General features: G+C 47.3%; 1 protein-coding gene and 2 non-coding genes across 3 annotated transcripts; 2 read left to right on the top strand and 1 right to left on the bottom strand.

The window, feature by feature from the left end:
* Positions 1-2,040: 2,040 nt before the first annotated feature.
* On the top strand, positions 2,041-11,642 carry RCSD1 (RCSD domain containing 1; the record flags this gene model as incomplete). The annotated part of the gene is made up of 6 exons (XM_010721775.2): positions 2,041-2,214; positions 4,387-4,476; positions 5,774-5,845; positions 7,110-7,313; positions 8,162-8,813; positions 9,591-11,642. Coding segments are annotated over 5 exons (1,176 nt in total), but the record flags the coding sequence as incomplete, so codon positions are not given.
* Positions 11,643-12,418: 776 nt separating this feature from the next.
* Positions 12,419-12,490, top strand: TRNAP-CGG. The gene has a single exon. It is a non-coding gene; the product is annotated as a tRNA-Pro (tRNA).
* A 425-nt stretch (positions 12,491-12,915) lies between these two features.
* TRNAP-AGG lies at positions 12,916-12,987 on the bottom strand. Its single transcript has one exon. It is a non-coding gene; the product is annotated as a tRNA-Pro (tRNA).
* Positions 12,988-14,577: the final 1,590 nt, after the last annotated feature.

The following is a 14,577-nucleotide window of genomic DNA, read 5'->3' as shown; positions in this document are numbered from 1 at the left end:
AAAAAAACAGCCCTGTAGAAAAAGCTGGACAGAGGACAGCAGTTCAATTGCCAGAAAGGATCTGAGAAAGGACTTTTCCTGTTGCAAAAGGCATAGCGTAATTGGAGAGCCTGCAGCTGGCAGTTTTGGGAGGACACAGCCCGTGGGCTACTTGTTCTAATCTTAGAATGGCATGCTCACTGCTTCCTGTGCACCGGACTCAGGCTCCATGTGCTGAAGAGCTGTACTGCAATGCTACCAGCAAAAAGAGAAATGCACAGAATCTCTCCAGCTGTACAGCTCTGATCAAACCTAGAGAAAAGGAGCCGTGTTTTCAGACTGGAGAGCAACAAGTTTAACAAAAACAGCCACACAACAACCTCAACATAAGAGGTCAAGGAGGCCAACAGGAAATGCACTGCCTTTTCTGGGTGAAGGCAGAGGACTGTGAAAGAAGCACAAGTATGAGAAGAAAAGAGACTATAGGGGAGGCAACCCTCCCACACAAACTTCTGGCACCTGCATCTCCTCAGCCTTAGCTAAGACTCTGAGTCAAGCACTTGGATTCTTTCTCCTTTCCCCAGCTTCATCCTTCTTCTCCTCCTGTTTCCAGGCAGCCCTTCCTGAACAGCATGGAGCTCTGGAAAGGACTCTGCCTCCCCACTGAGCCCAGTCATCGTTGTTTTGTGCTGCATGTTGTCCTCTTCATCTGCTTACTTCACTGGTCCTTCCTTTCCCCTTCTCTGCCACTTCCCCTGCCTCTGATGACTATAATGAAGGTAGAGAAGATGGAGGGAAGAGGTGCCAGAAGCTCACTGAGAAGACCAAGCTTGAAATGGCTTTTGTGGGTGGATGTGAGAAAGCTGGTCAGAAGTATATGGGAAGATTTTAAGAGGAAAGATATAGTGAGGATCCTGGAAACAGAATAACAGCATCTACTGGGGACTTGGGCTGGGAGAAATAGGATGGCATTTATTGGGAGCTGTCACTCTCTGAGAAGGGGAAAAGTCCTTTGGCCAGAAGAAACAGCTCACATATGAGCCAGCTTGGTGCTCTGGGGGCCTTTTACCTCCATCGATACTAAAGGAGTGGTTACATTAACTAGCCAGCCAGTTCCTTCCAGGCAGAGCAGCATGAAGGGAGAAGGAAGAGCACCTTTGGAGAAACAGAAATGTATTCCTTAAACAGCCTTTGGTGTACTTTCTGACTGAGAAATAGAAATGTGTAGAACATGAAGGACAGCAAGCATTGTGCTGGTCATGGATTAATAGTGGTGGTATAGGAAGTGGAGACTGCTTTCCGATGGTTTGTAGCCTAGTTTGTAGTTCTGAAGTCTTAGTTACCAACAAAACAATGATTGCTGACTAGATATTCACAGTTCCTCTGGTTTGGTTTTCACTGCATCAGATATTGAAGACAAAGAACAAAAGTTTCCTTTCATGAACTTTGATTTCTTGCCCTTTCTTGATACACACATAACGAAGGAAAAAGGTAAATGTAGGATGAGCAGGGCTGTTTGCTGCGAGAAGAGCTGCACCATCCAGTCTCCAGCAATCCTCCCACTTCTCAGCCTGCTCTGGCCCAGGACAGGGGAAGTGCTTCCCTCAGCACTGGTATTTCCTCCCTCCCGCCCACCCACCTGATTTGTTCATTGCCATAGAAAGTGGAACAGCACAGGGACATCTCCAGGCAGATGCTAGCTTGCTGTAGGGGCAGAGAACGGCTTCTCAGAACCATAGGAAAAGGAAGGGCACTTGTCACTAGGGCAGCAAAAATGGGTGGGAGGGATGAGAAGTGAATGGGAATGTCATTCATCACTCAATTTCATCAGTTCACTGCTAGGAAAGGAGAGGGAACATGAAAAATACTGAGTATAGAACCTTCAACCAGGGATGAAAAGTGTATGAATTACTAATTTTATGTGATTCTACTCACTACCTTGGATATTTGAATGTACTGCTATGTCCTGTATTCCCAAAACTGCTCTCAGACTGGATGATCGATGCCAGATGTGAGAAACTGCTTTAAGTCGTTGCTTACTCTTGAACTTCGTAACACACAAGCTCCTCTCTAGCTTACTTGTTTTTCCCATCCTTTGCTCATAGCATACTGTTTCTGATTTGTCAGAACAGGCCAACAGAGACCAATTCAGAGGTGGACAAGTCGGCATCACCCTCAGTGGCTCAGCTAGCAGGGAAATTCAAAGAGCAAGCAGCCAGTATCACTGGAAAAGAGGTAAGGAGCTTTGCAGCCACCAGCAGGTAATGAAGTGGGAAATGAGACACTTGCTTCTGCCTGTAGAAGTTAGAGCCTCAGTGCATAAATCCACCTTGATTTTGAATCTCCAAAAAGGCTCTGTCTCATAAGTGCAGTGCAAGCTATGATACTATCTTTGGTACATTGCTGATTTGTGCATGGTTTTTTTGGCAGAGCCACACGTTCATACTGTAACTGAGATGCTTTAAAGCTGGGTGGGATATGCACATATCCCTAACAGTAGCAGGCAGCAATGCATGTACTGTGTAGGCTGGCTTTCGTGGGCTGAGGGTAACAGTGAATAATAAAGAAGCTAATTTTGAACTATGGAAGAAGGTGGCAAACAATAGGTTATGTAGAGTAGAAGCCAGTGGCATATCACTAGCACTTTTTCACAAGAAGATAAAGTTACCTTTAGGTGCTTCATTCTACACGTTTCTGAGACAGAAAGTTACCTCCTTAATTGCCCCAGTTACCTCTTTGCAGTAAAAACATTTCAGATTCTGTGCCTTTCTCTGTTGTGCTGAGGGTTTATTTTACTGAAAGCCCACTATGCCGAGCATTCAACTCACAAGTTGTCTTTCACCAGGTAAGCAGAACACTTGAATATCTCTCTTAGGAAGAAAGGAAAATCAAAGTGTTTACTGACGAATTCTGACATTTTAGGAAAACTCCCTGTATCACTACACACTTTTTTAGAAGTGTAAATGCCTACTGACAAGCCCTCTCCAGTCAATAGGTTTAAAACTCCTTTAAAATTGAACTGTTTGCTTTTCTTGCTCAGCTGATTTCAGTTTTGTCCCAGGCTGCACCTAAGAGCATCCTCCCTGTAATGCATCATGTCTTTGGTAGGATGAACTGGTGACCTCTGTTGTGTGGGTCTGGAGTGCCACTGTTTATCAGAGGTTAACACTCATATAGCTGGGCCCCAGGCTGGGAATAGCCAATCTCTCTCCAACCACTATTTTTTTTCTTCTAGTCACCAGTACACTATTCCATCCATCCCATTATAGTCATTTCCTCTTTTTAAGGTATGGGATTTAATTGCACCAAGTTCCTCATCCTTAGGAAGCCAGAAAGTTCCCAAACCTTCCATATGTTATCTGCAGACCTCTGCTGTTCCCAAGCCCAGGCAGGGTAGAGGGGCCTCACAGTGAGGGAAAAACTCATTTTCTCCAGGGACTGAGGAGGACAAAGTTTCCTGTCTTTTCTCTCCAAGCTGCCTGTCACTTCCCCACAGCTTTCTCAGGCTGATCTCAGATTAATGGCTGCCTGGATGGTCCTTAACCCTTGCTTGACCCATGTCAGAAATGAGAAACATATCAGCCAGTGAACATCTGACCTGAATGCTCAACACAGCATTGTTTGGTTGCAGAATGGTAGGGTTTCAATAAAACTGGGTATTACTGCTTCCTAGTGTGATGTAAGCGGAAGGGCAGGACTGCTTTTGTCTGCTTAGAGATGCAGCATTGCCATGGCTGGGTGTAATACCACCAGTAGTTAATTGAAATCAGCTCCACTTGTCCTCCAAGACATCCAATTCCATAAAAAGCATGTGCTATAGTCCTTTTTTTTCTTTCTTTTTTTTTTTTTCCGCATGCCTGCCTGTTAGGAAGTAGCAAAATTATCCCCATGTTATACTGTGGATATTAAGGAATATCCACCAAGTTGTCCAAAAATTATTAAGATAATGAACAAGGCAGGAAGCTGAGATTCTTTAAGAACAAGTCTTGGTAATAAGACAGGAAAGAGAACAATGCCAAGCTATTTCATTGTGTGTGTGGGGGAGGGGGTTGTCCAGCAATGTGCTTTGAAGATGAAGCTTCTGGGAAGGCTTCTGCACCCTTCACAGCTTAGAAGAGTGTCCTTTGCACAAAACTAACAGTCTCATGATTCATACTGTGAAAAGAGATCTAGCCTACTTTTCCAATACTAGAATTGGGCTTGAGATGCTGTGAGCTTAGCATGCTGGTCACATATCCATATATTAATGTCATGTGGTGTCATGTTGGAAATTTCCTCTAGGTAAGCTGGGCACTGCCATCCAAGCAGGTCACTTACAGAGCATGCTGTTTTGTGCTTGAATTTCACTTAACCAAACAACAACAAACTAATGTTCCTTCTGCTGAGTTGGTTGCTTTCTTCTCTCAGGTGCCACCACATAAGCCAACTCGGAGGAAACCACCATGCTCCCTTCCACTGTATTCCAACAAAACTGAGACAAGCCAGAACAATGGGCAAGTGAGTTATCAATTTGACCCAAGGACAAAGAATCTCTTCTCTGCAGTCTGTTCTGTCATGAGACATGCAGATAGCACAGCGATCAAGCTGTGCAGCAGAAGACATCAGTAATGCACCATCAAACTCCCCATGCTTCCACACAGGCACTGACTCAGAATTAGCAGCACACTGCTTCCAACTCTGGTAACACACAGATGCATCCCATTTCTACTGTTTTTGCTTTTAACCTTTTACTGCACTGACAGATCCACACAGTTACCACCTTTGAACTGTTTTAAAGCAGGAACTGCTAGCATTTATTACAATTGAACGCCATTTAGCACAGGGGACATCTCTTTTTCTTTTTTTTTTTTCTTTAGTTTCATATGAACATTGAAGGTTCAAATGTAGTGGCATAACAGTTCTGCTTTTCAGAAAAAAGGAATAATTAATCTAGAGTGAAGAGGTTTTCTTTCAGCATTGCTTGCAGAATATTGTCTTGAGGTGTCCTCCTACAGCACCCTTGAATGAGCAGATCCCAGTAAGGTCCAAAGAAGCTGGCTGCTACTCACCCAAGTTTATATTCAAGCCTTTCCCAGTCACTTCTGGCTTTCTGTAGTATCAAAGTATGAGGTTTATCCACCAAATTTCATATCATTGCCTGCCCTTAAAGAAATGGTTCTTGAATGTTCTTTTCTGATAGCTACAGGCTCTTGTTGCCTCCATGCCAGAGAAACACAAACTTTGAAGTCTCACATTCCCTCCTTTTCCTACATACCTTCTCAAAGAAATATCTCCCTTTCTCAGTTTTGAGCCTTTCATAGCTCAACCATTATGGCAGCTTAGACTTTTCCTTTCTAAACTAATTGGGTACCCTGTAACTGTTGGTTGAGTGGGGGTAGAAAGTCTTTACCATTACAAAAAGTTTGTAATGTTTTACCAACATTAAGGCCCTGTACCCTTTGAGAGGTAGAATTTTAATCTGTTCAATCCTCATATAGCGGGAAACTATATCGTAGGTTACATACTCAACTCAAAGCCACATAGCAGCACCTAACTCAGATACTTCAGCCAAAGGACGATCACCTTTTCTCCCAAAAGAAGGACACATGCATGTAGAGCCCTAAGATGTCTAGAAAGCAAAAGGGAAGTGTGGTTAGGAAAGAAGGCGGCAAACTTTTGTATGAACGCCTTATATGAGGCTTCATTTGCTTCCCTGCAAGCACTTTCATCTCTTCTAAGTTTTGTACCTTTTCTGCATTTCCTTTTTCTCACCTACTTTAATGTGATCTTTTCATGTTTTCATTCTGTTTTGCAGAAGCCATCTCCAAATGCTTGTCCCATTCCCAAGGTCAAGGTGAAAAGCTCTCCCATGATTGAAAAGCTACAGGTAGGTCCTGGAAGAGCTCACATGGCTGCCCCAGCAAATTAAAACTGCTTGGCATTTGTCAGAGCCAATTCCCTTGTGGAGGAGCCACAAAGAAAGAGGATCCAGGATTTGAGGGTGACAGCTAGATAGGAAGGGCAGTGGTCTCATTGACAGGGGCCCTGTCCCACAATGCATAAGCAAGGAGGGCAGAGCAGATCTGCTAAGGGGTAACTACTGTCAGTAACACTGTCCTTGGGCATGAGCATTGGTGGGACAGTGTGGGGCACAGGATTATTGTACTGGATCTGTGGCATATATGGCAATACTTTAAAAGCAGCTCATAAAAAAGAGGAAGAAAGCTGTGGCTGAGGTTTCCTCCAGCTCTTTCTCCACAGCAGTTTTAACTACTTGTATGTCTCAGGGAGTTGACCTGGAGCAAAGACGGGCAAAGTCCTGTGAGTGGACAGTGCCCTTGGGTCTCTGGCACTCCCCTAAGACTGCCTAGAAGCTCTGTTCTTTCCTTGCCTCAATTCCCTGAATTAAACACAAGCAGGCTGTGCTTCCTGTCCTTTTTGTCTCTCGGCGGTACCTGATTCATGTCACTGAGGACAGCTCAATGCTCAATAGCCCACAGACATGGTGTCCTACCGTTGCCAGCTGCCACTCCTGGCAGCATACATGACTTCTGGACATAATGCCTTCTGAGCACCCCGACGCAATGCAAGCCTATTCATAGCAGTGTCCCTGTTAATGCACCCAAGGACATTTGCCTGGAGAACTTCTTAATGGCAGGCTAGCACAAGGTGCTTTGCCACAGTTAATCACAACCTTGTTTCTTCCTATGGCCTTCTCTCTCCTCATGGCTGCACAGATCATTCAGAAGACCTGCAGACCAACCTTGAAAATGTGAGGTCTGCTTGGGCACAGACAGGGATGGTTTAAATCTCAATCTGATTGCTGACTGCTTGTTGATACCTTGGCTCAGCCACTGTACACTGTGCTGGCTTGGCTGGGTCACTGGAAAATCCCCAAAGTCCTTAGGATGACAAAAGAACTCATCTTGAGATCCAGCTGTTGGGGAAGGGCAAATGTCCAGTCATAACTCCTCTGCCCGGACTTGTTTGTTGACAGTGTCACCAGGAGAGACCCATAACCAGAAGGTATGTGGGCTGTGACAGCTGAGACGTGGTGGCCCGGTGGTGTGAGCAAGGGTTCCTCCACGTGGTTAATGCATGTATTACACACCGGTGTCACCCACAGCAGTGACGGGCATTTTTCTTTGCAGGCCAATCTGGCTTTTGCGCCAGCAGCTCTGCTGCCGGGAGCATCTCCCAAAAGCCCTGGTCTGAAAGTCATGGTTTCTCCGTTCAGCACCCCTCCCTCAACGCCCAGCAGCCCAGGGATCCAGCCGCAGTCCAGTGAAGCAAGTGAGACGCCGGTCAGCTTTGATAAACCCCCAGAAGGCACTCAGCTGCAATTCTATAACAAGGTAGGGCATGCTCTAGTTTTCCACCACAGCAGGACAAAGCTTGTCTGTTGCTTGCAGCTGAGGAGAAAGGGGAGGCTTTAGCCCTCAGTCCTGCCATAATAGCATGCCTTTGTAGCCAAGTCAGGAGATCTAAGTGCTGAGTTTGAAACAGCTTTTGGTGTAGTTCTGTGGGTCTTCTCTCTACCTACCAGTCCATAGGGTTTTGTGGGTCAGTGGCTCCAGCAGCTTTCATGGCCCCATAGCTATAGAGAAGGTGTAAGGTGTAAGGTGTAAGGATTCAGTTATTTCAGCTCAGCAGTAAGTGGGTGGCTGATAGCTGGGCAGAGAGCACCATGAAGAGATGGTGCCACACGCCAGCAAATGTCAAAGGTGGCTAAGGTGCTCTCTGTGGAGCCCTGACAGTCTGCTCAGGTGTTCCACAGAGTGTACAGCACTTAAATGAGGAGCTGTAACCTGTATTCACCAGCTTCCTCTGGGGCGCAGACTCCTTCCTCAGCCATCAAACTGCGGAAAGCTGAAGAGGCTGAAACAACCAATGTCAGCAACACCTGCACCATGAAATCAGCTTCTTTGATTTAGAGTCTAACTTGGACAGACTCACAGTTAACATTGGGACAGTGATCTCCAGCATCAGCTCTATAGAGGGAAAGAAGGTTATATTTGGGGGAGCTGCTTATCCTATAAAGTACTCTTTCAGCATTAGTCAGGCCTTCCTCCGTACTTCTCAGTAGCAGAGCAGGAAAACCAGCGCAGTAATCAAGTTTTCCCCAGCATTTCCCTCTATTGTACTTTCCTGCTTTCCAGTACTGTTCTTTGACTGCTTCAACATCTGTTTTTCCTGCCTCAAGGTGCGGACGCGGGGATCAATAAAGCGTAGGCCTCCCTCCAGGAAGTTCCGAAGATCTCTGTCCGACTATGGAGATGGAGAAGATTTAGGGAATGTCATTCCTTCTCCAGAAAATGGTACCAAAGAAGATGGGGATGAGGTATTTGAGCATAAAGGCAAGACAGAGGAAGCAGAAACAGGGAACAAAGAAATAAAGAAACAGACAGTGTCTGATGAGAAGCCCCCATCGAGGAGAGGATCCAGCATATCAGACAATGAAGACAAAGAGGAAAAGCAAGTGGAAGAAGTGACTCCTTGCAAGAGTAACATAGGAGATACAGAAAAGGAGGAGGATGAGGTGTGTTCTCATGCTCCAGGAGAGGAGAACTCACCCCAGTCACCCTCTGAAGACAAGGAAGATAAGGTGTGTGAGGCTCCTCAGGAAAAAGAGGAGGAAGGTGGTGCCTGTGAACAGGAAAAGGGAGACAAAGAGAAGAAAGAAGCTGAAGAAAAGGAGATCAGTGAGAACACAGTCACACGAAGAACGTCAGACACTGAGGAAACACCACTGGCACCTCAACCGCTGCAAGAGGCAGCAGGTTTAGAGACTGCCAGTGAGCCTTTAACATCACCCATGCAGGAGCAGGGCACAGAGTAGCCATAATGCACATTAGGTAAGTATTGCCAGAATGAGAATAGCTCCTAAAATACCAGAAGATTTTGCTTACTAATAAAAATGCCAGGTGTGATAGAACATGCCAATATTTATGCTGCTTCCCACACCTCAAGGGTATCAAATCTCTGCAGAGTCTTCAACCAGTCCTCCAGGCTGGTGCTACAGAAAGAAGGGATAAAGAGGCGGAGAAGGAACAAACAATTCTGGTTGCAGTGCAATGGAGGAAGATCTCTGATGCCAGACACCTTACCCAACTGCTGTTTTGAAAGCAGTTTGAAAGTAGAAACCATGCATATACTAACTCTACCTTGTATGTACTATTTCTGTATGTTTCCCTACATGTATGTATTTTTATTGTTGTGTGCACACATTGTGTAGATACATGCATACATATACATACACTGTATTTATAGATATGTACCTTGTTATCCTGTTAGCTGTGCCAACAAAAATACCAGTTTCATGATCAGCCCTGCAAACAGCCTCTGTGAGACTCCGCTACTTGAAATAGAAGAGTATTTCCACTGACTTGTTCCATATAGCTTTTTCCTTGTTCTCCAGCCACTGATTGCGTAGCCACAGGGATTTGAGGAAACATCTTTCACCTTAGCCGGTCCCCTTTTCAAATGTATCCTTGGTTGGGCAAGGACCGACTGAAAGAGGCAGTCTAGCATGGAAACCACCAACGTACCCCAAGTCACAGATTCCCCACTCATGTGTTTACTTAGACTTGTCATTATTTTTCATCGTTTTCTTACTTTTTCCTTTTCCAAAGGACGTACCCACCCAAGACACAGGAGATGATGTGTGAATAGGAACCATCTCACTTAATCAAGGTGGAAGCTACTGGAAAACCTTCAGTGGCAGGAGAGGAGCAGAGTACAGATATCCCCTGAGGTCTAGACTGATCCCGGAGCTGAGTGGCTGCTCAGCTTTCTGCTTTGCACCATCATATTTTGTGACAATCAGAACAAAAGACTGCCTTACAATCACTTGGGAGTACAGAACTGAGGTGTTGGCTGACATCCCAAGGTGGTAACTGGAGACTGAGAGACCTGCTTGCTATGTGCTGTCCTGGACCTGGCAGCCACCGCCACTCCTGGGCCCTCTGTTCCTTATTCCTGCTGAGCTCCAGAATGTCATTTTATTCTCCCCTGCATTGATCTTAGGTGAAGTTCATCACTTACATACATATGTCTATGGTGCCTTTTCAGTAGCTTTTTTTGAAATATCTCGGGTTTTCAAATTTCAGTAAATAATGTTTTAATAGTGGGAAAAAAGTGTGTATTTTCTCCATGTATGTTGATACAGACAATGTGAATCCTGAATATGGGAAAATCTCCTAGGAAATTGTTCATAAAGCACAAAATGCCTTTGAAATGGGGGCTGAGCTGGCTGATCTGTGAAACATCCAGTCATGGTTGATGGGCAGTTTTTGTGTACTTCAACTTCGGAGTGATTTTAGTGCTGGTGGAAAGTAACAATGAACAGACATGAGGCACAGAAAAGATGTGCTGTGTAGGTCAGCAGGGCAAGTTCTCTTACCCAGTGCTGTGGTCCCGTTCTGATTTAGAAGGGCCACCTGTCCATCAGTCCTTTTAACTTCCAGACTCTGCTTTTGATTTTTTTTGAAACTACTCAGTGACACTTTTGACAGAAAGAATCCCGACTTACTAGAAACTGCCTATTAATTTTCTGTGAGTCAACGAGGTCTTAGATGGCTGAGTCATTTCAAATCGTGTGGCCTGACTGCATATGATTTGGTATAGGACAGATAGCCTATGGAAGTCCTTTGGAAGTATCTAGGATTGGCATTTTGCTAGATTTCCACTCACTCTTGGTGTAATAGCTAAGATATGGGACTAACATTTGTTAAGTTAAAAGAACTTTTACATCTACATCTAGAGAGCATGAAATAAGTTATGCAGGAAAAGAAAACGGGCCCATACCTGACTGGTATCCTGTCAGTAGTGCTTGAAGCTGTGATCGTATTACTGAATAAAATGCTGCTGTGGCTCAGGGCCGTTGGGCTCATGTCTGCTTAGGTGCAGCCCCTCTGCAGCAGGCTGCTGTGTGAACAGCTGGGCAGGGCTGCACAAAGCTGAGCTGCACCATGAGGTGGCTGGCAGAGCCATGAGCGGTATGGTGCCAGTGCTTGCACTTGCAACAGTCACCTGGGGTTCAGCAATATGGACACAGCTACAGAGACCAAAGGCAGAGCTAGGCAGCTCCTCTTCGTCCCTCACAAAGCTCCTCCTGGAAAATATTAAGCTGAGCAGAGTCGGAGGTTCATGCTGTCCCTCTCTTACAGGCAGGCACAAGGATTTAACACAACACAGCCCACATCCTTCCTGCACTGGGCTCTGAAGCATAGCACTGTTACAAAACCCAGGGTTTGGAGGGATGTCCCCCTTCTGTTCGCCAACACTAAAATCACAAAGGAAGAAATGCCTCTATGCCTTGCTTTTCTTTTCCTCAAATGAGAGCAGAGGCACTCTGTTGAGAGCCAGCCGCATTGGCCCTGGTACACAGAATGGGCTTGTTGGCAAACATGACCCCTGCATCCTTTTGAGCCATGTTGTGGCTCAATGTTGTGGCCTTTGGACCTTTTTTAACGTGTTTGTTAAAGCTTGTATTCCAGGGCAGGCTGCAATCATTTGCTGTATCCTGTTTCCTCTCTCAGCAGCGTCCCACCTGTGAGTGACTGTGCCTGACTGTATATATCAATTCATGTGTGCCTGTTTAGAGAATGACATGTGTGTCCCAAGCAAGGGAGTGGAAATCTGAGGGAGAAACAGAAGAAATAAACAGTGGAATAAAAACAAAACAGAACAAAATGCGTGTCTTTTCTCATGGGCCAATGTAGGAGCCTGAAGCAGCAGGCAACATTAGCACAGGCTACACACAAACCTCACACTCAGCCCTTCTACAGGCTGAGCGAGAGCAACTCTGGAAAAAATTCTTTGGCCAGTACCACGACAGTGCAAAAGCAGACTGTGGGTAGGTACGTGTTCCTGCCGTGTCCATGCTGCCAGGACACGCCAACTTGGGCCCACAAATGGCGGTGTTGTCTTCCATCCCTCAGGAGTAGGCTCAGTGTGTTTTGATGAAACATAGGCTTGGGGCTGTGCGCTGAGCGGAGTCCCTCACACCGAGATCTGGAAGGTCAGCGAGGCGGGGGCATACAGAAGCAAAGTTAAGGACAAGAATAGGCAAACAGCAGTAAGTGGCAGCGGGAAGCCCTGTCTATCTTTCAGTGCGTTGTTTTGCCCGCCCGGGGGAGGAGATACCAACACCCTGGCAGCTGCCGGCAGGGTTAAACCACGGCTGTATGGGGGGAGAAGCTCCCTCCCTTCGCTGAGAATGAGCTCGCCCGGCTTCAAGCCCCCAGCTCGGCCAAATTCGGAGCGAGGAGGGGAAGCCGCAGCAGGTGCCGCAGCTCGGCGGAGAGGCGGCGTGGGCGAAGGGCGAGCGGAATTAGAGGCAGTCTGAAGGGAGGGCAAGGCACAGCACAGCACGAGAACACTGGTATAGGGAATAGCCACGGGCGAGAGGCAGATGAGATGAGTCAAATGTTCAACTGGGGAAAACTCAGCAGAGAGCGGCTCGTTGGTCTAGGGGTATGATTCTCGCTTCGGGTGCGAGAGGTCCCGGGTTCAAATCCCGGACGAGCCCTCTGTGAAAGGAGGTTAAACTTCCTCCTATTTTTGCCGCCGCAGCGCTCTGGAGTGTTTTTGTTGTCTTGGCCGTCCCACGACGGATTGGCAGAGCGCAGCGAGGTTGCGGGGCTCAGAGGGTTGCGGACGGGGCAGTGCCAGCAGTGGAGGGAGGAAGTGGGGAATGAAGGAGCGATGCGGGGGAGCCAGGTTCGTCGTGGTGGGGGGAGAGAGGGCAAGGGGAGAAGGGGTCCGCTTCATCGCTACTTGCTCACTGTAATTCTGTTCTAACGCAACAATGAGTCGGTCGTCCCGCTGCTTTGCGCGATGGCGGCCGCTGTTTGTGCGATGCGCGCAGGGCTCAGCCTGTGCAGCAGCCGTCAAGTGGGTGAGTGCAGAGCGGCAAGGAGGTGTGGACTTAATAAAAAGAGAAAAAAAAAAACTGGGCTCGTCCGGGATTTGAACCCGGGACCTCTCGCACCCTAAGCGAGAATCATACCCCTAGACCAACGAGCCACCGCGTGAGGGCTTTTCCTGTTGTCCTACAAGAATGACTAAGCGAAGGCGCCCTGCCTGAACAACTTGTTGCAGCGGCTGTTGGGTGGCGGCTGTTGAAGGTGGTGCCAAGTCTTCTGAAAGCAGCAGAAGTCGCTAATTCAGTCATCGTGATCTGAAAAAGCAGACCCGGAGCTCTGCCAGGTGCTCTCTGTGCTGACCAGCAGTGCTGCTGCTTGGTGAGCTGGGTCATCGCACAGCTTCACCTGGCCAAGCCAGGCTATGTAGGTCGCTCTGGAAGTAATGGCTCGTATTTATTTCCATGGAAACTACGACAAATATAAAGGACACACACAATAACACTAATTGATAGAGCAAATTCTCAGCTACAAAAGCTGTTTTCAAAACAGTTACTGCCATTAGCTATGCATATTTGTCAGCAATGAACAAGAGCCTGCATGCCGTGCTTGTAAAAATCTGCTCCAGCAAAAGTGACCCTCTGTTTCACAGCTGCTATGCTGGCATTGTTGCTAGGAAAACGTTGCCCACGCAGTCCATCTTTCATTGCGCTCACATCCACTATTTGGTCTCCAGAAACCTCCAGCAAGCATCACTGAATGTCAATGGGTGTCATTTTTTCCTCATGGAGGAATTCAGTGCTTTGCTCCACGTGCATCTTCATGTCAGATGACATTGTGTCAGACTGCCCCTCTGCTGCCATCTGTCACACGGCAACAACATGTATTGGGATATCGGTGGGCAGGTTCTACCTCTACTGCTAAACCTCCAACATTTGCCTCTGACGTTGTGGGACAACATACTAAAGCAGGAGGTATTGCTCTTGGAGCAGTCCTCACACATAGAGAACTCATGAACTCCGTGGAGGAGAGTAAATTAGAAAAGGAAGAGGGTCTGATTTTTAAACACTTGGTGTTACCTTGGAAAAACGCCTGGAAAGAGAAAGTTTGGGCCATTCAGGGCGTCTGAAGGTAAAGCAGTGGGTATTAGTGTGGTATCTTCTGTGGCGATGAGTACCTGCAGCCACCGAGCTGTGCTATAATCTATCCTGGCTTTCTAGAAAACTTCCCCAACGGTTAGCTGAGGGACACACTGCACAGCTCTCTCCAGAGCACGGATTACGAAGAGACAAGCTATGACGTTTGCAATCCCAGGAGAGCCGTGGGCCTCCTCCCCGAGAGGCTGTAGGAAGGTGCACACGGGCACAGTGCAGAGCAGGAGCCCCGCGCCTGTATTTTAGGCCTGGGAAGTCTCACGTGTGCGGTGAGCAATAGTCTTGTGATCCGGCTTGGAGCGTGTGCAACTTCATTAAAATACAACTGGAATTTTCAGGTTAAAGGCAAACGCGGTTATCCTGCTGGCAGCCAGAAGGGCCGCGGAACAGCCCGCGCTGCAGGGAACGCGTGCCGAACCGGCTCTCCCAGCCGGCAGGGTCTCACCCCGACCGGCGGACTGGGAAGCAGCGGCCGGACGCCGCCGCGCTGCCATCGGACAGAGCGTTGCTGAGTGCCGCCCGGCTCCTTTCACGCTCAGCTTCCCGGATGCCACCCGGCACGCACCCGGGCGCTCCCAGCAGACCCGGCCCCGCGCTAC

This window comes from Meleagris gallopavo, chromosome 1 (genome assembly GCF_000146605.3).
Source record: "Meleagris gallopavo isolate NT-WF06-2002-E0010 breed Aviagen turkey brand Nicholas breeding stock chromosome 1, Turkey_5.1, whole genome shotgun sequence".
NCBI classification, from domain to species: Eukaryota; Metazoa; Chordata; class Aves; order Galliformes; family Phasianidae; genus Meleagris; species Meleagris gallopavo.
The sequence above is the reverse complement of the archived record's forward strand: the minus strand, read 5'-3'. Positions and strand labels throughout refer to the sequence as shown.